The sequence below is a fragment of the Podarcis vaucheri genome (assembly GCF_965113315.1).
Source record: "Podarcis vaucheri genome assembly, chromosome: 4".
Classification (NCBI taxonomy): domain Eukaryota; kingdom Metazoa; phylum Chordata; class Lepidosauria; order Squamata; family Lacertidae; genus Podarcis; species Podarcis vaucheri.
This window is the reverse complement of record NC_138762.1, coordinates 78380228-78401583: the sequence shown is the minus strand read 5'-3', so window position 1 is coordinate 78401583 and position 21356 is coordinate 78380228. Positions and strand designations below refer to the sequence as shown.

The following is a 21356-nucleotide window of genomic DNA, read 5'->3' as shown; positions in this document are numbered from 1 at the left end:
CAATTCTGATTTGTCAGAACAAAAGAGGTATGAGGTACACCTTTCCAGCGTTTTGAGGCTATGGGGAACAAAAAAGCCCAATACTTGTTCAAAGCAAGGGGAAGTGACTTCCTTTTTTATGACGCTGTTTCTTTCCAGTGGAGGGAAAAACTTGCAATTAACCTCAGACAACAAAAGTCATTTTGCTGTTGCCAATCAGTTAACAATGTTAGCATTTGTAGGGCTGTCAGACAGGAAAAAAGAAATTAAGTTGATCTTCTACGTTATAACCATCAACTGGTTGCATTATTAATTTTTTATTATTCATTAAATTTCTATACCACCTTTCATGAGAAGATCACAGGATGATTTACAATATAAAAACACAAAAATATGTAACAAAGTAACAAAGCAAAAACACCCACACAAGTTAAAAGGCCATAGATTGTTTAATTAGCCAAAAGCCTGGGAAAAGAGAAATGTTTTTGCCTGATGCCAAGTATATATAAATATATATGAGGAGAGCATTCCACAAACAGGGAGTGACAGCAGAGAAGGCCCATTCTCATATTACCATTCTCCAGACCTCTTGTGGTGAGGACACTAGAAGAAAGGCTTCAAATGATAAGCACAGGGTCCAGGTTGGTTCATCTGGGGAGAAGCGGTCCTTGAGGAATTGCAGTCCTGAGCTGTTTAAATTCAAAACCAGAATTGGGCCCAGAAACTAATTGGGAGCCAGTGCAGTCAGGCTCATACCATGGGATTATATGCTCATACCATCTTGGCCAGATGAGCAAACTGGCCACTGATTTCTGCACCAGTTTCCAAACTGTTTTCAGAGGCAGCCCCATGTATAACGCATTGCAGCAATCAAACCAAAGCTTAGACAGCATGCCATGCCTGTCTAGATGGGGTCCCCAGCTGAAGCTGATGGAAGGCACTCTATGCCACTGAGACCACCGGAGCCTCAAGCGACAGCAATGGATTCCAGATATATAGCTGCTCCTTCAGAAGAAGTATAACCCCATCAAGAGCAGGCTATCTTGCATCTATCCGGTCTAGGGAGCTGTCCACTAACAGGGCCTCAGTCTTACCTGGATTGAGCTTCAGTTTGTTGGCTCTCATCCAGTCCATCACCAAGGCAAGACAGCGGTCCAGCACATCCACTGCCTCACCTGCAGATGTAAATGAGTAGAGCTGTGTGCCACCAGCATATTCTTGACAACCTACTCCAAAACTTCAGTTGACCTCCCACTCAGCAGTTTCATGTAGATGTTAAACAGCATAAAGAATAAAATCAAACTCTGAGAAACCCCACTTTGAAGGCTCCATGGGTCCAAAGAGCACTCTGCAACCATCAGGCTCCAGAAATGACCCTTGAAGTCAGACTGCAAAGCAGCAGGATCCACCCGCAACTCAGACAGCCACTCCAGAAGGATAACATAGTTGACAGTACTGTAAACCTCTGAAAGGTCAAGGTGGTTTAACAGGCGCACATTTCCCCCTGCCTATCTCCTGAGGGAGGTCATTATACAGGGAAGCCAAAGCAGTCTCTGTGCCAAAATCAAAGTTAAACCCAAACTGAATCGGATCCAGAAAACTGGTTTCCTCCAAGACCGCCTGGTATCAAAAACAAACAACAGATATGCTCTTTTGAAATACTGAAGAATACAAGGTAACTTGGCTGTAAACAAATCCCTCAAAACATACAGTTGGTGTCTGCATAATTTGTCTTGTGTAACCAACCCTACGCATATTCTTGGTAAAAAGCCACCTTCAGCAATGGGAAGGAAAAGTAAAAGGTAACTCCTTCCCTCTTCAAAAAGGTTATAAATTGTCTGCTGTAAGCCAGAAATTAACAGGAAGATTCAGTTTAAGACTTCCTAAGGGGGGGGGGGAATACCACTCCAAATGACTCAGAAATCTGTTCTGTGGAACAATTGTATCCACAGAATAAAGAATTTTATAGCATTTTCCTTGTCTAATCTGATTCTGCACCCAGGGAGAAATCACGTAGCTCATTAAACCTCTCTTTCACTCTGTCATGAGCTGTGACTACCTCTGGCATTTATTTGTCATAAGTAATTGCTGCCGTCTGCTTTCCCCACGGACAGGAACATAGGAAGCTTGCCTTATACTGAATTGGGGCACTGGTCCATCTAGTTCAGTATTGTCTACACTGGCAGGCAGAATAACATTAGAGCAGCCTGCTGGGCCCAACCAATGGCCTGTCTGCTGCAGCATTCTCATAGTGGCCAACCACAAGCAGCTCTCCAGGGTTTCAGACAGGGGACATTCAGCTAGGGATGGGGGAGGAATTGTATGCTATTTACATTTAAAGGCAACTCTCTCAAAACTGCAGATTTCAAAACCGTATGAGAACCAAAGCACAGTCATCCATGAAAACTTGAACTTATCAGAATCTTGCAGGGCAGTTCTCCACCAAGCAATGTTTACTCAAATGCATATATTAGGAGAAAACGTGCATTAAAAAACTGACAGTGAAAATAACATGCAGAAGGCATATTAGCATTGCTTGTAAAACCGTTTGCTACTTTGCATGTATCTCTATTTCCTGAGCCACAGCCTGAGCCACGAGTGTGCATGGTCCCAGCATCCTCAAGCAACTGGATATAACTGGTCCAAATTGTGAGGGGGTTTTCATTATGTGATAGCAGCTGAAACTAATGACAAGGAAGGTGAACAGGCTAACTAGTCTGAATTCTCCCAATAATGAATGCTTGCTAGATCACTAAAATTTAAAATAGCCTGATTTCTGGGGAATGCATATTTTAATTGGCTGGTTAAATGATACATACATATTATGTAAAGATCTGTGACAAGCATTCATAATTTTCTGCACCGTTTCCAAAAACATATGCACAATAGTGCTGGTATAACTGAAGTTGAGGCCAGTCAGTGATCAGGTGGTCTCTGACCTGCAGGTTTTAATGGTGATGAGAAGCAGAAGACTTGAGCTTTCCATATCAGCTCTTAGCAGCTGGTAAGTCTTGGCTGCCTTTGTATAATAGAACAAAGTGAGCAATGTCTTGGAGCATATTAAATATCAGTTTCATGAAAGTATTAACTTAATTGTGACAGGCAAAAGCAGGGATCAACAAGGTTATAATCTTATGGTGCAAGCTTTATTTTGTAGTACAAAATTTATTTTCCTATTCTTATGGCATTTTCCCTCCTCAGTTCAATGTTCCCAGTTCAACATGTGGTTGGCTGAGTTATTGGTGCTTAGCAAATTCACTGCAAAAGCAACTGATCACCCATTAACCATAAGAGAGTTATGGGAATTCGACTAAAGCTTAACAGGCAAAAATTAAGCAAAGCAAAAGATCAGTGAAGGAAGACAGAACCACAATAACATTTCACCTGAGGCAATAAGATTATACCTAGGAACAAAAATATAGGGAAAATACTCATGACTGGGTTGGAGATTTAAAGGCTGGCTCCATGTCAACTTCCCAAAAAGGTCACACAGGAGCTGAGGGAAGAAACATAAGATCCCTACTGGGTCTGATCCAAGGATCCAGAATCATTTTATAGTACAGTATAGTACAGAAAACTTCAGTGAAGTACCATCTGCCCCTTAAGGTAGGATTGTACAATTGGCAAGATGTGTGGCAAGACAATTAAACTCAACGACTCTATATTAGCAAGACAGGATGCAGGGGTATTGCTTAAGTATCCTGGAAAGGTATGTGAGAAGTGTGAGAAGTATTTGTGAGAAATGCACAGGGAATTGCAGGGGTTAGATGTTACCCAACGGATATTTCTTGGTGGGGGATGTGTCATGCCTATGGTCCATTAAAACTCAGCACTGATTCAGTGGAAAGAAACTACAAAGGCCAGAATTGTCATCCTTCCTCTCCAACAGCATGACTTCTGTACATACATAGGAATCTATGGGTTGTATCCAACAAGTTATTTCAGCTGCACAAGGATTTTCACTGGTGCAACACAACTTCCCCTCCCTCTCCTTCCATGCACCCCCAATCTTTTTGTGGTTTTCCCTAACGCTCCATAGCTCGTTTACACAAGCGAGCATGGGGAAAAGTCCTTGCACAAATGGAACAATTCCTTCAGTGCAACCCTTTATTTTTATTTACATGGGTTTACAGCCCTTAATTGGAAGAGTATATTGGATGTATGCAATACCCATCTGTGGACTTCTTTTTAGTGGGTTGGTTGGACCTACTCTTTCAAATATATTTATGGATGAGCATTTCAGTTTTTGACTTTATTCTTGCTCCTATACTTGGATTTAGTGTTTTGTTGCCACACTGTAAGTCACTTCAAAACACTTTTGTGCAGTGTTGTTGTTTTCCTTAAAAAATGTTTATGGGTACTCTCATTTCCCTACTCATATTGAAATACTGCCCCTCAATGAGGCCAAACGTAGATTCACAAAATGTTTAGGGGTATGTGTAACCCACCCACCCCCCGAAAAAAGCACTGCTTTTGTGTAAAGAAGGCAACAAATATATATAATAAGCTACAATAGTTATCTACAGGGTCAGAATTCTTAATAGTGCTGTGCCAAAATTTTCTTCTGTCACTTAATGAGAAACAGAATTGTATCTGAACATTATCAAAAGGCAGATAAAATGTCAGTGGAATTCTCATGGGTGAGGTGCAGGGTTTTCATTGCACTTACATTATTTTTGAGGTGGGTGTTTGTGAGTGGAGCGCTGTTTCTTTCATTCTGCAAATGATGCCTCTAGCGGTCTGAAAGGAAGGCTTCCTCTGGTAACTCCTGCTAGGATGCTTTTTCAAATCACCAGCAGTGTGGGCAGCTGGGGAGGCATCAGAATGCCAGAGAAATGTTTAATGGCAAAGGGCAGGGGAATATTCCTGGCCTCTTCTCAACGACATGCGAAGCTCCAAATCCAAACCCACCCAAAGCATGAGAATAAAGGCAGAAAAATGGAGGCCTCTTTTATGGAGAAAGAAAGGAAGAAAGTGGAGAACAGATTTCTGCACAGTGCTAATGTTAAATATCATCTTCCTTTGGTGGAATTGATTTTCACTTCCCTACTCCCTTGACGCGGGTGGCACTGTGGGTTAAACCACAGAGCCTAGGCCTTGCCGATCAGAAGGTTGGTGGTTTGAATCCCCACGACAGGGTGAGCTCCCGTTGCTCGGTCCCTGCTCCTGCCAACTTAGCAGTTCGAAAGCACGTCAAAGTGCAAGTAGATAAATAGGTACTGCTCCGGCAGGAAGGTAAACGGCATTTCCGTGCGCTGCTCTGGTTCACCAGAAGCGGCTTAGTCATGCTGGCCACATGACCCCGGAAGCTGTACGCCGGCTCCCTCAGCCAATAAAGCAAGACGAGCACCGCAACCCCAGAGTCGATCACGATTGGACCTAATGGTCAGGGGTCCCTTTACCTTTACCTTTACTCCCTTGACTGCTTGTTAACACAGATCATTGCCAGGTATCAGCTGCTGGATTGAATGTATCTTTGCCAAACCTCCTTCCACCTTCAGCAGGTTTGAAGCAGCCCTTTCATTTACCTGTAGGAGCCATCAACACATTCTGCAATACACTGCGCCCATTCAGCTAAAATCCACTGAGATTTGGTATCTTCAGTCTATTTTATTTGCCCAGCTTGTTTAAATTTGACCAAGCTTCTGGTGCAGATAACCAGTCCGTTGTATCTTGCATTTCTAGCCTCTCCTGTATTCTTGATGTGTATGCAGGATCTCTTTCTCTCTCTGTGTGTGGAATCTTTGGAGACCCTGATCTGCACAGGAACACATTATCTAAACATGCCTTACCAGATGGGATCCTGGAAATAGCATATCCCGATGAACTTTTGGAAATACATTGAATCGCTCCCTCTTGAATAAACAAGTTCGTGCAAATGGTATTTTTAGAACAAATGAGGAGAAAGGGATGTGCAATTCTGTTAGAGCAGCAAAGAATTGAATTTCCCACAGTTATTTTGTCCCCCTTTTCCCCCCTTCAATAATATTTTGTGCAGCTGGATTCACTGGAGAAAGCTGTCCTGGGCTTTTCAAGCTATGCAGTTTGACAACCTCTTTCGTCCCAGAGGGCAAACAATCTTGGCAGAGCGCAGAGTTCCCTGACTAGGAGTGGACTCAAACAGAGTTTTGAAGATTAGAACTAATTCACACAAACCACAGCATTGGGACTGTGTCACAAGGAAATTCTCAGAGGCTGCCGGCATAATATACCAAGCAGTTTATGTGAAAAGCTTGCCCACTTAGCATTTTCTTCGTGTTGTTTTGTGTTCTGTTGGCACCTGTCTGTCTCAAGAGACAATGGAGTGAGCCTCCAGGGGTGAAGTCAAATTGCTGCATTGGCAGCACCAAAGGGACCTCCTCGGGGCACAAGCCTGGCCCAGACAAAAAGACTCCCATCTCAGTCTCACGGGTGTGGTCCAAAGGAAAGCAGAGCAATACATTTGGCACCAGTTTGGCTGCAGGAGTTGCCAGGATGAGGCACCATCCAACGACCTTAAGGACTCCACTCTGGATTTGTGTAGGGTTTACACCAACAAGAGAGGTTCAAAGACTCTCTCAAGGCAAATCTTTAAAAATGTAGTATAAACACTGACAAATGGGAAACACTGGCCTGCGAGTGCTCCAGTTGGAGAACAGCCTTTACCAAAGGTGTCATGGGTTTTGAAGATGCTCAAACACAGGATGAAAGGGAGAAACGCGCTATGAGGAAGGCATGCTTGGCAAACCCTCATCATGATCACCTCTTGCCTGGAAACCTATGTCCCTGCTGTGGAAGGACGTGTAGAACCAGAATTGGCCTCCACAGTCACTTATGGACTCGCTTTTAAAACTGTGTTTATGGAAAACAATCTTACTCAGCTAAGACTGGTGACCAAAGAAGAAGAAGAAGGGAAGAATTCTTCTTCTCCCCAAGATATCCTTATTCAGGGATGCTGCACTGCAGAAGGTAAATTTCTGGAATCACAAATTGTGCTACAATCTTCTGAATAGGACTCAGCCTCCTGCCATCCTTGAACATGATTCCCTGAACAGATTGATGGTAGCTGGAAGCCAAGAAAATCTGGAAGCCAAGAAAAAAACAAGTTTCTCACCACTGAATTTTCTGAGTTCGATAACTTGTGCTCCCATCTCTAGAGCACCTTCTTTCACATCTGTGAACTCTCGCACTACCCCCTAAAGAATCTCACAGAGTGGTGACCTTTCTACTGGTGCCCCTATGCTATGGAATGCCCTTCCCTTTACCATATGGAAAGGAGAAACCAGCCATCTCATAAAGACTTATCCATTGACCCAGGCTTTCCCTGACCCATAAGATTGTTCTGTGTTTATGTGCTGGAATCTCCTGAATTTTTGTTTTTATACTGCCATTTCATTGGTTTTAACCTGTATTTTTGTTTTAACGAAATTATTAGTATACGCCTATGGCATACCACATGAAGATTTTTTTAAATATTAGGCAGTTTATATATTGAAATAATAAGTTTATTTATTCCATTTTCATAGTTTCTAGCCCTGCAGAATTAAAAATAAATAAATCAGTAAGTGCTATATTCTCGGCATTGCAACCTTAATTTTTGTTATAGCAAGCACCTGTACTTCCCTTCAGCAGACTTCCAAAGGAAAAAGTTCCTAATGGTTTTATAAGTGCAATAAGATTGCTTTCATGGTATTTTCCTTCTATAGTTTCCTGTATTGTATGAAATACCACCAGATAGTACCAGCGCTTTTACAGGCCCGTTTCCTTTCTAATGATAGTCATAGAGGTATGGTTGTATAGATTCTTTAGATAGAGTAGCTGCAGCACGTGCTGGGAATTCTGAGAGCAGCATGTGGAACAGAAAGTTACTTTCTCATGCAGAACACATCCTCCCAATAGTTCATTTTAAGTAAGCATTTCAAAACTGTACCATGTTGTAATGGAACAACATGTCTAAGTGGTTTGCTGGATTAGGAAATGACATTTTACCCAATATTTCAGTCATTTTCCTACCTCCAGGACCTCATCATCCACAGTGGCTGGATTTTTACTTGCATTGGACGTGGGTGGCGCTGTGGGTTAAACCACTGAGCTTAGGGCTTGCCGATCAGAAGTTCGGCGGTTCGAATCCCCGCGACGGGGTGAGCTCCCGTTGCTCGGTCCCTGCTCCTGCCAACCTAGCAGTACGAAAGCACGTCAAAGTGCAAGTAGATAAATTGGTACCGCTCTGGCGGGAAGGTAAACGGCGTTTCTGTGTGCTGCTCTGGTTCACCAGAAGAGGCTTAGTCATGCTGGCCACATGACCCGGAAGCTGTACACCGGCTCCCTCGGCCAATAAAGCAAGATGAGCACCGCAACCCCAGAGTTGGCCACGACTGGACCTAATGGTCAGAGGTCCCTTTACCTTTACTTAAGGTTGAAAGATTTACAGACTGTCAGCTTACAAAATTTCAAGGCCTCCAAAGTTCATCAAGCCTAACCCCTAGTCAAAGCTCCTGTCGAGGAAACCAGTGCAAACCAGTTTTGTTTTGACAACGTGTAAGAGAATGGGCAGATCTAAAAAGAATCTTAAATTTCAAAAACAGTAAACGTTGCATTTACATATGTTCAAGAGTAGATCTGTATGTACACAGCTCCATATAAGCACAGGAGATGCAAGAATGATGGCAGATTGAACATCACGCAAGTTTATCTTTGATTTTTTTTTTAAAGAACAAAAAAGAAGCATTAGGACTGCTAAGATATGCTTGACAGTATGTGTGCAACATCTGCTGAAGTCTCATAAACGAGAGGTGGCTGAATAAGATTTTGCGGTTGGGACTGGGTTTTTGGTAGTGCCCACAATCAGGAAATCCAGAATTATGCAATAAAAAAATTGCACAATATATACAGCTAACTGTATTCTGCTTTTCTTAAGAGCACAATAAATTTACTTTACTGTCAAGTCCATTCAGCCCTTGACAAGGGTCCCTGAAAAATTACACAGCCACAGTGAATTTTAAGGCTATGATACTGTTTTATGTGGAAGAGGTGAGGCCTTGTCCGAGCCCAGACAGAATCTTAGAAGATAGCATGGCTCTGATGTTGCTTCAGCAACTATCTTAGCTTGAGTTCTGTCCGAGTTTCTGTACCCATCTTCTCTGAAATGTGTCTTTTCAAGCCTGAAGAGGGCTAACAGTCTTTTACTCTGTTGAAACAGATGGAAACTCTGTTTGTACCAGATGTGAAGATGACGTTCTTGGGCTGGGGGTACAACAGAACCATGAGATCTTCTCGCTAATGTGTTTTTGGGCTTCGCTGCGCGTGCGATTCCCCGTCAGAGCCCTCGATCTCACCACCTGAAGAACAGGAATATGATCCCAGGGTCATGACAAATGCAAGCATCTTCCACAGAATCCTTGGGCCTAAGACTGAATTGACACTCAAGCTATACACTCACGCTATACTCTCTATCTCTCTCTCTCCCTCCCTCCCTCTCTCCAGCCTTTTAGGACTGGTAAGGCAGGTGAAATATTCAGCTGTTTCTTGTGATGGTTTAAAGCTAGAGTGCATCTGGGGCAGGGAATTCCATTTGGATTCAGCCGCAACTCAGTTTCAGACCCCTCAAGTAGGCTCCATTGCCATTATACGAGAACAAGGGAGGTGTTCATGGTGAGTTCCGGCACCTTTCCCCCCGCCTAGAAAAATAGCATGAATTAAGGGGCAAGGCTCTCCTCATGGCATACACTTCTCAGTTCTTCCTTGTGGTATCAGAACTACAGTGGTACCTTGGGTACCTTGGGTTAAGAACTTAATTCGTTCTGGAGGTCTGTTCTTAACCTGAAACTGTTCTTAACCTGAAGCACCACTTTAGCTAATGGGGCCTCCTGCTGCTGCTGCGCCGCCGCAGCACAATTTCTGTTCTCATCCTGAAGCAAAGTTCTTAACCCGAGGTAATATTTATGGGTTAGCGGAGTCTGTAACCTGAAGCATTTGTAACCCGAGGTATCACTGTACTGTATGAGCTTCTGATGTGGGTTTGATGGTAAGGATGGTTTCAGGCAGACACCCCTCCAACTTGCCAATTGTATTCCAATTGTATTTAGACTTTCAATGCTTTGTTACTCTTTTATGTGTGTGAAATGTGTGAAGTAGATTTACAACCCAATGTGTGAAGTAGATTTATGGTTATTTCCCAGTTGGCATTGTTTATTCTGACTTGAGATTCTGGGACATTATTTACGAATCCTTTTGTACCCAGAGTGGTTTTACTTATGAACTACAGATCACATGCCTTTTGCACACAAAACAGTTCCATCTTCTTGTTCCATACTGAACAGAAGAGCACAAGTTAATCACAGTCGTAACAGCAGCAAGTTGTGTGAAAACACCTTGCTAGTATATTTGCATCAGCTCTACTGAAAACTTTGGAGTTGGGCCTTGAAAGACATTGGTGGCCCATTTAATCCAGCTGTGCCATTCTAAATTGTTTCAGCAAAGCTGCACGCCCTGTTGTGTCTGTGTCTATCTACATAGTGTGTGAGTTTTACCAAGTATAAGATTTACAGAATACAATTTCACCCATGTGCTGCCAAGAGACTGTTGTTTCTTTCACTGTGATTTAGAAGAGCATACACTTCCCCCTTCTAAACAAAAAAAGAAAGTCACTCAAAATACTTCCACATACACAACTAGGTGTCATTTTTTTTCTTTATTTAAGGAAAAATGGGGAGAGGGGGACAGTATTTTATAATACACAAAAGACAAATTAGACAGCACTGCAAAAAGGCTGAGTGTTTCATTGCCACCAGTCTGCTTTGCAGCTCTACAATTAGTAATTTTGTCATTTTTATTATTGTTTAAGCATCTTTATAGTTGGCAGAGTTTGGGGTTATTTTTTAAAATAAAAAAATCACAAAAGTGTGTACTGCTACTACTATGAAAACCTAAACCCCACAAAATCACTTCGAAATAAACCATAAATATGTGATGCACATTAGTGTAACAAAACCATTTTTGTAAACATTTTCTCCAACATAACATGTGCATACAATAAAAAATAAAGCCACTGCAGTCATACAGTTAGAATTACTTTGACTTAAGATACAGAAAGTTATTACTTAAAGCTTAAAACTAAACTAGGAGTATTTTTATGCTTCACCAACAGCACTGCTTTAAAAATGGATTTCAACATTTTTTCATGTAGTGGTTTCGTAATACTGATTTGACTTGTCAAGTCAGCCACCCTGGCATTTGTGTGGGGTTTGGGGGCAGCGAGGCGGCTGCCCCACTGAACAAGTCATGCGCCCCACCCTACCCTCCTATTTTGTTGTACAGAATTTCATCAGCATATTGACCAGGGAGAATTCCTCCATATTACAACATTCCTACATTTAACAGTAGTCTTCTTTAAAATATAGATAGATAGCAAGGTGGCATGAGAAGAGAGGTCAAGAATTAAATCAGTTTTTAACCACACCGTGCCTTTTAAATATTTTCCTTTGGGGCGTCCGGTCAACCAGGAGAATATGCTACAGTGCCATATGAGAGAGACACCTATTGCCTCTGTCTGCATTGGTCTTCTGAGTCCCATTCAAAAGCAGAGCTGCTACTTCCACCTGTTTCCCAACAGGTACAGTGAGAACTGAAAGCCACGTCTAGAATTAGCTCTGATGTTCAGTGCTATGCAAAACCCAAACCATTTTCCCCCACCCCCCTCAAATAGGAGAGACTTCAAAAGGTTTCTCTGCCAACAATTATCTGTGTGCATTCTGCTATTTACTCCTTTTTGGGGAGAGGGGGACCTTCCTGATCTTGCAAATAAAGCCCTTAGTAAATAAAAAATTAGTTGGTCAAAGAAAGGAACAGCAGTCTGATTCCAAAAGAAAGGCTTACTGAGCAGCTGGTTCACCCAACTGGTACTGTTCAACACAAAGCAAGTTGTGTGACAAATCTCATTTGAACTATTGAAGCGTCTCGATCGAAGAATCACATTTAAATCTCTACACCTGTCATGCCATGAATAAAGGTAACCACAGCAGAAGACATAGCCCATGAAACACTGGACTCCAGTTCACTGGCTGAACAGTGAACTTAAGGCAGCTGTCAACAAAAGTACCCCAAAAGAGAGGGTTTTTTTAAAAAAAAATCCCTTAAAAAGGAAAACCAACCCCATAACGATCGAATAATGACACTGTGCATTATTACATCACCAACAGATAATACACACTCAAGTTTTCTCAAGTAATAAACACATGTAGCCTTTAAACAAATTATTAGTCTTGAGACATTTATTACGAAGGCCAAAAACTTACTGATAAAACAAAACTGAGGGGGTTTTTTCCCTTTGAAAAAGTGGGGCAAATGAGGGAAAGAGCCAAGAGTTGGATGTTACATTAAAACACAAGTATATGCTGTTTTAAAAAAAAGAAAAATGAATAAGCGGTATTAACTACATTCTTAAAATAGTTTTAGTGCATTGCATTCTTAGAAAAGGAAAACGTCACTTCCCCAAAAGTTTCCTACAACATTTAACAAGTTATAGAACTAGCCTAGCTATTGTTACTTGCCTGTTACTAAACCCCACATGTTAGGAGTAAAACCTTCTGAATTTTAGGCTGAATTCCCTAAAACTTCTATTCATGATAAAATCGGTAAAAAATAAAGTGAAAAGTTCGCTTTCAAAATTTAAGAAATGGACTGCTTAGGTTGCTGTGTCACCGCTACGAATCGATCAACCATCTCAAATAACTGCTTGTCTCTTCTGCTGAAACCCAATACAAAATTAACAGTCAAACCTTTAACCTGCTAGTTTTGGTATTATCAATAATTGGACATTAATATTTGTTCTCCTAAAAAAAAAAAAAGTAGAAACCTAAACCACCTCTTTTACTGTATGCATTAGAAACCATGAGGTAGGCACAAAAATAAACATGTTTGGAATTTTCTTTCCCCAAAGGCTACATGCGCAGACTGGTAGTAAAAGTTGTTGCACATTTCAGGTTTAAACAAAAATTAAACCTTTAACTGAGGCAGTGCTAACACTGACATTTACCAAGTTCTAGCCTAATGAAGAGTCGTTATAGAAAAATGAACAATTCTATTTATTTATTTAAAAAATCATCCACGTGTGGTTTTTAGGCAAAACTCGGTACATAGAAAAAAAAATGACTGAACTCTTGGCCAAGCCAAAACTTAAAAAAAAGTCACCCTATCTCCCCCTAAACCACTGTGCCTTTCACATTTTATAAATATTAATTTTAAAACCTGCATCTTCCTCTTTGCCCACATATTGTCACATTACAAAAGAAAAAAGAAAAAAAAGAAATGTCAATTAAATACATTGTTAATATTACTATATTAGATTTGCTCTCTGCTTCAGCAACACTGACTCCACCTACAACACCCTCCAGCTACCTTCTCATGCCTGCCTCCTTTCAAAAAACTTGCTTCTGATCCGTCTCTTTCTTTCTCACTAGGCAATCTGCAGGAGGGGAAGGAGGAAAAGGAGAGGGAGACCTGATTTTTCCTCTAGTGGGATCCCAAAAACAGATAGCACCCAATGGCAATATCTTTACAGCACCAGCTGCGTACCGCAGCCTCAATTTTAAAACAAAAAGAACCCAACATCGGTGATGCCTCCACACGCAATGGCATGTGGCCCTACATCACGTCAGGCCTGTTCTCCAGTTGCAAATGGTTCCAAGTTATGAAGACTCCAGATGACAGCAATCCCTTGTCAAACTACAACAGCTTCTACCAGCTCAGAAGAGAAGTCCTGCCTAAGGTCATGAAATAAACTTGGCTGCTTCCTCCGGACCGTACAGATGCAAAGAAAACCTGTAAAGGAAGAGACACGAGAGAAAACAAAATGGGACTCAGGTGGTTTTAAAACAGGGTTCAGCAAACTTTTTCAGCAGTCCACTGTCCCTCAAACCTTGTGGAGGGGCCAGACTATATTTTTTTTGGGGGGGGGGATGAACGGATTCCTATGCCCCACAAATAACCCAGAGATGCATTTTAAATAAAAGCACACAATCTACTCATGGAAAAACACCAGGCAGGCCCCACAAATAACCCAGAGATGCATTTTAAATAAAAGGACACATTCTACTCATGTAAAAATACACTGATTCCTGGACTGTCCGTGGGCTGGATTTAGAAGGCAATTGGGCCGGATGCCTACACATGTTTTAAAACAAAAACTAGAAAGAAGAAATAGTACTAGTGGGACACTTTTAAGGCAGTAGGAATGAAGTCATAGAGCTTCAGTGGCTATGCTCTCAAAGCTCGGTGGAACACCAATGTGCAGAAGGAAAGCCACGTGGAAAGGCCTCTCCTGTCCTTTTAAATATTTCACCCTGCTGCCTCCAGATGTTGTTTAACTCAAACTCCTGTCAGCCACAGCCAACATGGTGGGAGTTGCAGTCTAACAACATCTGGGGAGTACAAGGCTATAGGAATTCTTTTCTGCTTCCCTGCCAACGAAGAGCCCAAAAGAGTCATTGTGTGCATCCGTGGCTTTCCATATCTGATCCATATATCCATTCCTTTCCTCTCAACCCTAGTGAGAGGATTGTGGAATTGGGTGGAACACATTTTGGACTGATCACCAGCGTTCCTCCTCTCTCTTCTCCACAGTAATTTTGAAACGGGGAGCAGGGGGGAACGAATGTAAAGGAGGGCGAAATAGATCTCTTACCTTGTCATTGCGTTCACACAGAAACTTCAGTCTTTGTGCCCTCTTGTGCATAAATACACCATCCAAGTGTCCTGTTTCCACCGATCGTATCTCAATAGCTTTTTCTCCCCAGCCCATGATCTGATTGGATCGAATATACGCTTTACAATCAAAACAAAAAGCCACGATTAATCATCCTTATGATACAAAGAAACACAAAGCAAAGTGGCTATATTATGCATTCCAACTTTTAATTGCAGCTTGTTGAATTGATAATATTTCACCCAAAGTAATCAATTCATGCAAAACCCATAAACAAAATTGATATGTTTCCATCCTTGTTGCCGTGGCTAGATGGCTAGACAGCTAGATGAAAACTTGGCTTCTGTAAGCAAGCTTTTAGCTGATTACACTATACTTCCTTCCCAAGAGAACAGACATCTTTGAAAGTTTAATTTTCAAATACCAACAGCACCATCCTATGTATTTAATGGACTTTACTCCCAGGTAAGTGGGCATAGGATTGCAGTTTACGAGTTTCTGTCCTCAGCCAAATACATTAAAGATAACATAAAGGCTAAGGTGAAGAAGATCTCTTAGAATAAACCATAAAGCTTCCAATTCATCAAGACTATTAAAAACTTTTATTTGGATTAACAGCTTCTTGTTAAGGACTGCTAAAAGAGCCCCAGGCAGGCTGTGTCATATGGAGACAGTTTGCCTTCCTGAAATACTACGGAAACATTCATGGCGGAATTTGTTTTGTCTGTCTGAAGTCTTTAAGATTAGGTAGCCATAACTGGATGCAGGGACTGCATTGTGTGACTCTAAATATACCAGTATTTCTGTGGGGAATGCACAGACAAAGGATTCTTATTCTTCTCTGATTTAGCCAAACAATGGTATTTTTAAGCTTTCTCAATTTCAGGAAGACATAAAGAGCATCGCTACAGACACAAACCCATGTGAAAATGTAACAAGGATCTCTGGATTGCGGTCTGTGTTTCAAAGCGGCTCGCCTCAAGCCCCATCTGTAAGGTACCAACTTGTAATTACAAGTAATATAATTTTAGCTCAGCCATAAACTCACTACGTGACTTTAAACAAGCTGCTCTCCTAGCCCGGCCACAACGGGAAGATCGTAATATTGGTCTACCAAACAAGAGTAGTCAGAAAGGCTTCTGAGAAGTACATGGCACATGTTAAAAGTAGGGCATCTGAACACTTAGAAAGAGCACTATATATGTCCTAAGAATTATTATGGTAATTATTCTGGAATATAAATGCTCAATAAAGCTACTGGCTATAGCCCTAAACATTTGGAGGGCACCAAGTTGGCAAAGACTAATCTATAATGAGCCACCACAACATACAAGTAAAAAGGTACTTTACTGCTGTACAGATCTGTTTAACAAATGAATGACTGAATTCCAAGATAATAACAACAAAAGAAAAGAAACCCATCTCTCCATTGGACCACATCATTTCCCTAGCAGTACAAGCAAGCTGGGGGTCTTGGCATACATACCCACTGATGTTGGCATTTCTCCCCACTGCAGAACCACATCTTTGGTGATCCTTCCATATGTATTAACATAAACTCCTTCATCTTCATAGCAAACAAGCAGCTCCATCCCATCCGTGTTTGGCAAAATGATGATTGCATGGGGTTGGATACTACTCTGGATCTGCAAGAACAACAGGCAGAACTGGATGTCACCTGCACTCTGAGGAACTGGAAGGAGTTGGGAGGGAACTCGGGAGGTCATCTGGTCCCCAACGCTTGTACCATGCAGGATCCTCACTAAAGCATCCATGACAGATTGAGTGTCCCTCAACCTCTCAGATTAAAGCAGACACAACCTCTGCTTAAAAACTTCAAAAGAAGGAGAGACCAAAAGCTCTTGAGGGAGTCTGTTCCACTGTAGCAGCAGCAGCAGCAGCAGCAGCAGCAGCAGCAGTAGTAGTAGTAGTAGTAGTAAGGTAAAGGTAAAGGGACCCCTGACCATTAGGTCCAGTCGTGACCGACTCTGGGGTTGTGGCGCTCATCTCACTTTATTGGCCGAGGGAGCTGGTGTACAGCTTCCGGGTCATGTGGCCAGCATGACTAAGCCGCTTCTGGTTACCTTCCCACCAGAGCGATACCTATTTATCTACTGGCACTTTGACGTGCTTTCAAACTGCTAGGTTGGCAGGAGCAGGGACCGAGCAAAGGGAGCTCACCCCGTCGCGGGGATTCAAACCGCCGACCTTCTGATCGGCAAGTCCTAGGCTCTGTGGTTTAACCCACAGCGCCACCCACATCCCAGTAGTAGTAGAAATAAATAAATAAATAAATAAATAAATAAATAAATATTAGTATTATTTATTGTTCATGCCCCACCAATCTGGCTGGGCCTCCCCAGTCACTCTGAGTGGGTCCCAACCGAATATTAAAAACATAATACAGCATTAAACATTAAAAACTTCCCTAAACAGGGCTGCCTTCAAATGTCTTCTAAAAAAAGTCAGACAGTTGTTTATTTCCTTGACATCTGATGGGAGAACGTTTCACAGGGCAGGTGCCACCACCGAGAAGGCCCTCTGCCTAGTTCCCTGTAACCTCACATCTCACAGGGAGGGAACCGCCAAAAGGCCCTCGGCGCTGGATCTCAGTGTCCAGCTTTTACCCTCAGGACCAATGACATTATTAAGTGCCCAACATTTGAGAGAAAGAGAACTCACTCACTCAATGGAAACTCATTCTTGGAACATAGGGACAACTCCCCTTCACATGTGAATAAGGTTTGAACATGCATCTCACTCTTTTTGTAATGCAGAATGGGTTATGGAATACCGCACAATGAGAAATCTGGGTTCTTACATGAGTTGGGAGATAAATATCATACACTGATCCAGAGTCTACATCCACAGCATGAAATCCAGCACAGGAGCCATAGATCACCTTCAGCCTCTGACCTTCTTCCACAGTAAGATCCACTAATAGTGGCTTATGTACCAAATCTCCAAATGACTGCAGTGCAAGCAATAAAAATAAAGAATTCACTTAGTACACTAGTACACTCCATTAGAAATGTACGCATGCCTCCATCCCCCTCCTCTCTCCTTTGTGAGGTTTCTTCTTCCATTAAAGTACTTATTTTCATGTAAAAAAAAAAAAAAGCTGTACAGAGGAACTATGTTTTTGCCATTTCTTTGGCTCTTTTAATGAATCAGCACCAAGTGGCTCCCTACAGGATCAGCTAAGTTTTTCCCTTTAAAAACCAAAGCAAAACACCAGGATTATATTTCCTCCTCAATATTCAAAATATAATTTATTCCTAGAATAACGCTTTAAGTCAAAATATGCCAAATCAATCTCCCATATAAGTTGCTGAATTGTGGCAAAAATGGTGATGAGCCAATTGGTTTCAGTCTGTTCCCTTATTTCCCAATTGAAGAATGAGAGGGCAGGAACATACAAACTGAGGAAAACCACCTCCCAAGAAGGAAAGGGACTCTTTACTACAGTAGTTCCTGCTATGAGAGATTTGGTCTTCATGGTCTCCTGGTTTTTGTTTTTCAAGTAAATTTTTATTATTTTCTTTACATATTCTTTTTCCAACAAATCATACTATTACCATACATTCCCTTTGACTCTGCCAAGTCCCGACTCCCCTCCCTCCCTGCAACTGGTATATTTACCTCCTTTTTATCACACACCTCATTCTCACATTGAAAGTATTATGCCAATCCTGCTAGCGTCTTAACATTTTCACGGTTCTCCTTTAAATATTCAATAAATTTACTCCAGTTATTCTTGTATCTTTGATCTTCCTGCTCCCGGATCCTCCCTGACAATTTGGCAAGTTCTGCATATTCTGTCAGCTTCACCTGCCACTCCTCGATGGTTGGTATGTCTTGTGTTTTCCATCTTTGGGCCAGGAGGGTTCTTGCAGCGGCCGTAGCATACATAAACAAATTTTGGTCTCCCATTTTGATTTCCATTCCTATTAAACCTAATAGACACGGTTCCGGTCTTTTGGGAAAGGTATACCTAAATATTTTTTTTGAGTTCATTGTAAACTGATTCCCAAAATTTTTTAACCTTGTCACAGGTCCACCACATATGAAAGTAGACACATGGTCTCCTGGTTTTGGATCTTATGGAATACTAACTGTCTAATTCTCCTTCATCAGGTAGCACTAAAGTTTGTATAAAGAGCATGTTTAAGTGTGCTACTGGTCACACACAACCCTCATCAAATACACAGCTCAGTGGTAGAGCATCTGTTTGGCAAGCAAAACAGGTTCAACCTTTGTATTGTCAGGTAGGGCTGGGGAATACATCGGTATTGACCAGCTATCTACGTTCCACACTTACCAATCTGAACCCTTACCTTAAATGCCATAAATTTGTGGTATGGTTTTGGTGCCCAAGCATAGACTTCTACTGAACTCTTCAAAGCAATTACTAAGAATTTGATTCTCTCATACTTCACTGGAATTAAAAAGGACAGAGAACATGATTTTTACATTATAATGGGGGTCATATTATTGTCTTATAACTGCTACAGAACTACCAATTTGAAAATAATAATGCATATTGTCACATGTAATATGCACTCATAACTGAGTTAGCTTATGGTCTTCCCCCCAAAAAAATGAGCTGATGCTATATCTCAGGAAAGTGTGCTTTGGGGAAAATTTTGTATTTTATTTTCTTAAAATAAGGCATCTTACTTGCGTAGAATAAAATCCCTTAGGTTCACATTTCCAGTGTTTGAATGTATTAATTCCTACAACAATCAAAAGTTTATCCAAATGGCTATAACACTTTGGAGGAGTTATATCCTTATTAATCCAAGGGGTTATGAAAGACATGAATAATAAAACTAATATTTAGCACTGTCGTGTTTTGTTTGATAGACTAACAAATTAGTATTTTATTTATATCTCACCTTTCTCCCTGACAGGGATTCAAAATCACTTAAAACAATTTTGATTGATTCAAGGGGTGCTTCCAATTGTGCAGCCCATCTTCTCAAAAACCTAATTATTTTTAAAAATGGACTTATTAAAATTGCAGGTGGAAGGTGCCATTTTAGAAAGAAAAACATTCTCTCCTGTCACAAAGAGGAAACCCAGGGCTTTTTTCCAGGGGGAACTCACCAGAAAAATAGAACTGAGGAAACCTAGCCATTAACTGCTGCAACACATATATGCATCGTAAAAAAATTCCCATCAAAGCTATTTTGTGTATATGCAAGTTTATGCAAATATTATCAACTGAGCAGCTGGTACCTTCAATGGGGTGCCAGCCTTAGTAATATTACATTTAACTCGTATATCATCTTTTTCAGGGAATTAAATCATTCTCATTACAGAGTTGGATATAATTTTTATAAATTATATAATGAAGTTCAGCACCAAAAAGGATCACCATTCCTATACATTTTTTTAAGTGCAGATATTTCTTTTTCAGAAAAGTTACTGTTAAAGTTGTCAAAAGCTGCAGTAATCTTCTGACCCCTCTGGATGTGACATTTATTGACTCCTAAAGGGTTGGGTTGGCTTTTTTTTAAGCATATGAGGAGAAAAGGCTGGTTCAAATAATCCTTGCTATTTGGCAACAATCAGAACTCTCAATGGAAGGAGGGGGATGACAAATTACACAAAGGGAGGGAAGGGGGCGATAGTGGGATCAGTCAAAATAACGGTTTCAAGTTAAAACTAAAACCAGATCCAAAAATTGCAGGGCACCTTTCCTTTGCAAGATTTCTTGAAACCAGGAGCAGAAACACAAGCTTCCTGGTGTTTGTTTGTTTGTCTATCCCTCTACAGGATAAGAGGCCCATGAGCATTTCTCTGGAAATCTGCCTCCCAAAAATTACCTCGCGTGGCTCCTGTGAACCTCTGCCAGGTTCAGAACTGGGACAGTGGCAGGAAAGGATCTACAGAACCAAAACACATTTGCCTTTACACTAGATCTAAGAGCATGTTGGGAAATGTGTTGCTCTCAAGGCAGGGGGAGAAGGGATGTGTGTATCATCCTCAGTTTTACACATGTTTCCTGTTAACATGTTGTCTCAGCGAAGATTAAAGCGACGTAAATATGCATTTTTACAACATTCATCCTGGAATATATAAATAAAAGAGGCAGCTGTCTCTTTTAGACCTTGTGACTTGTTTACAGGAGAAGACCAAAAGCTAAGCACGATCCATTTCAACAGTTTCCTACCCTAACCAGACCTTTCCATTACATAATTCCATCTTCACGATGCACGATGAGTTACTTACCAACTTTATAGTGTACACAGCCTTCCAAGTCACCTACAGTTGTCCAGCCTTGTTTCTTTTCCACCTCAGGGTCATTGTGAAGAATTTTGTTTCTTAACCATGACAGATAATACACTCTCAATTTGTTTTTCTTACCTAGAAAAGTATGGTAAGAATGGGTGGTAAGGTACAGAGCTGGGATACAAGCCTCCACAAAAACACATTAGCAATCATAGATAAAATCCACTCTTTTTTTTAATTATGCCAACCATTTAAGCTCAAGCCCAAAGGCAAACTTTCCTTCCAGCTACTGCTAGTTATGTTTTTAAAAAATCAAAACTCTACCTAAAGAAAGTAGAATGGGCCAGGCTATGTTTCATGTTGACACAGTTCAGATTTAACATTTTCAGTCCTCCAAATAATAGTTTGAGGGATGAGTAATAAGCTCTGTGCTCACATACTCTTCTACATCAACTCTCGC

The 21356-nt window shown here is 41.2% G+C and overlaps 1 protein-coding gene across 4 annotated transcripts in view; it reads right to left on the bottom strand.

Moving 5' to 3' along the window:
• Positions 1-10633: 10633 nt before the first annotated feature.
• MAP4K4 (mitogen-activated protein kinase kinase kinase kinase 4) overlaps positions 10634-21356 on the bottom strand; it is a 130559-nt gene continuing 119836 nt past the window's right edge. For all 4 annotated transcript variants that reach the window (XM_082218922.1, XM_082218923.1, XM_082218924.1 and 1 more), the window contains 6 exons: positions 20897-21031; positions 18997-19097; positions 17481-17630; positions 16146-16305; positions 14639-14778; positions 10634-13776 (listed from right to left, as the gene is read on the bottom strand). In XM_082218922.1, the coding sequence (XP_082075048.1) occupies positions 13693-13776; positions 14639-14778; positions 16146-16305; positions 17481-17630; positions 18997-19097; positions 20897-21031 (770 nt within the window). In that variant the 3' untranslated portion in view covers positions 10634-13692. The remainder of the gene's footprint in view (positions 13777-14638; positions 14779-16145; positions 16306-17480; positions 17631-18996; positions 19098-20896; positions 21032-21356) is intronic.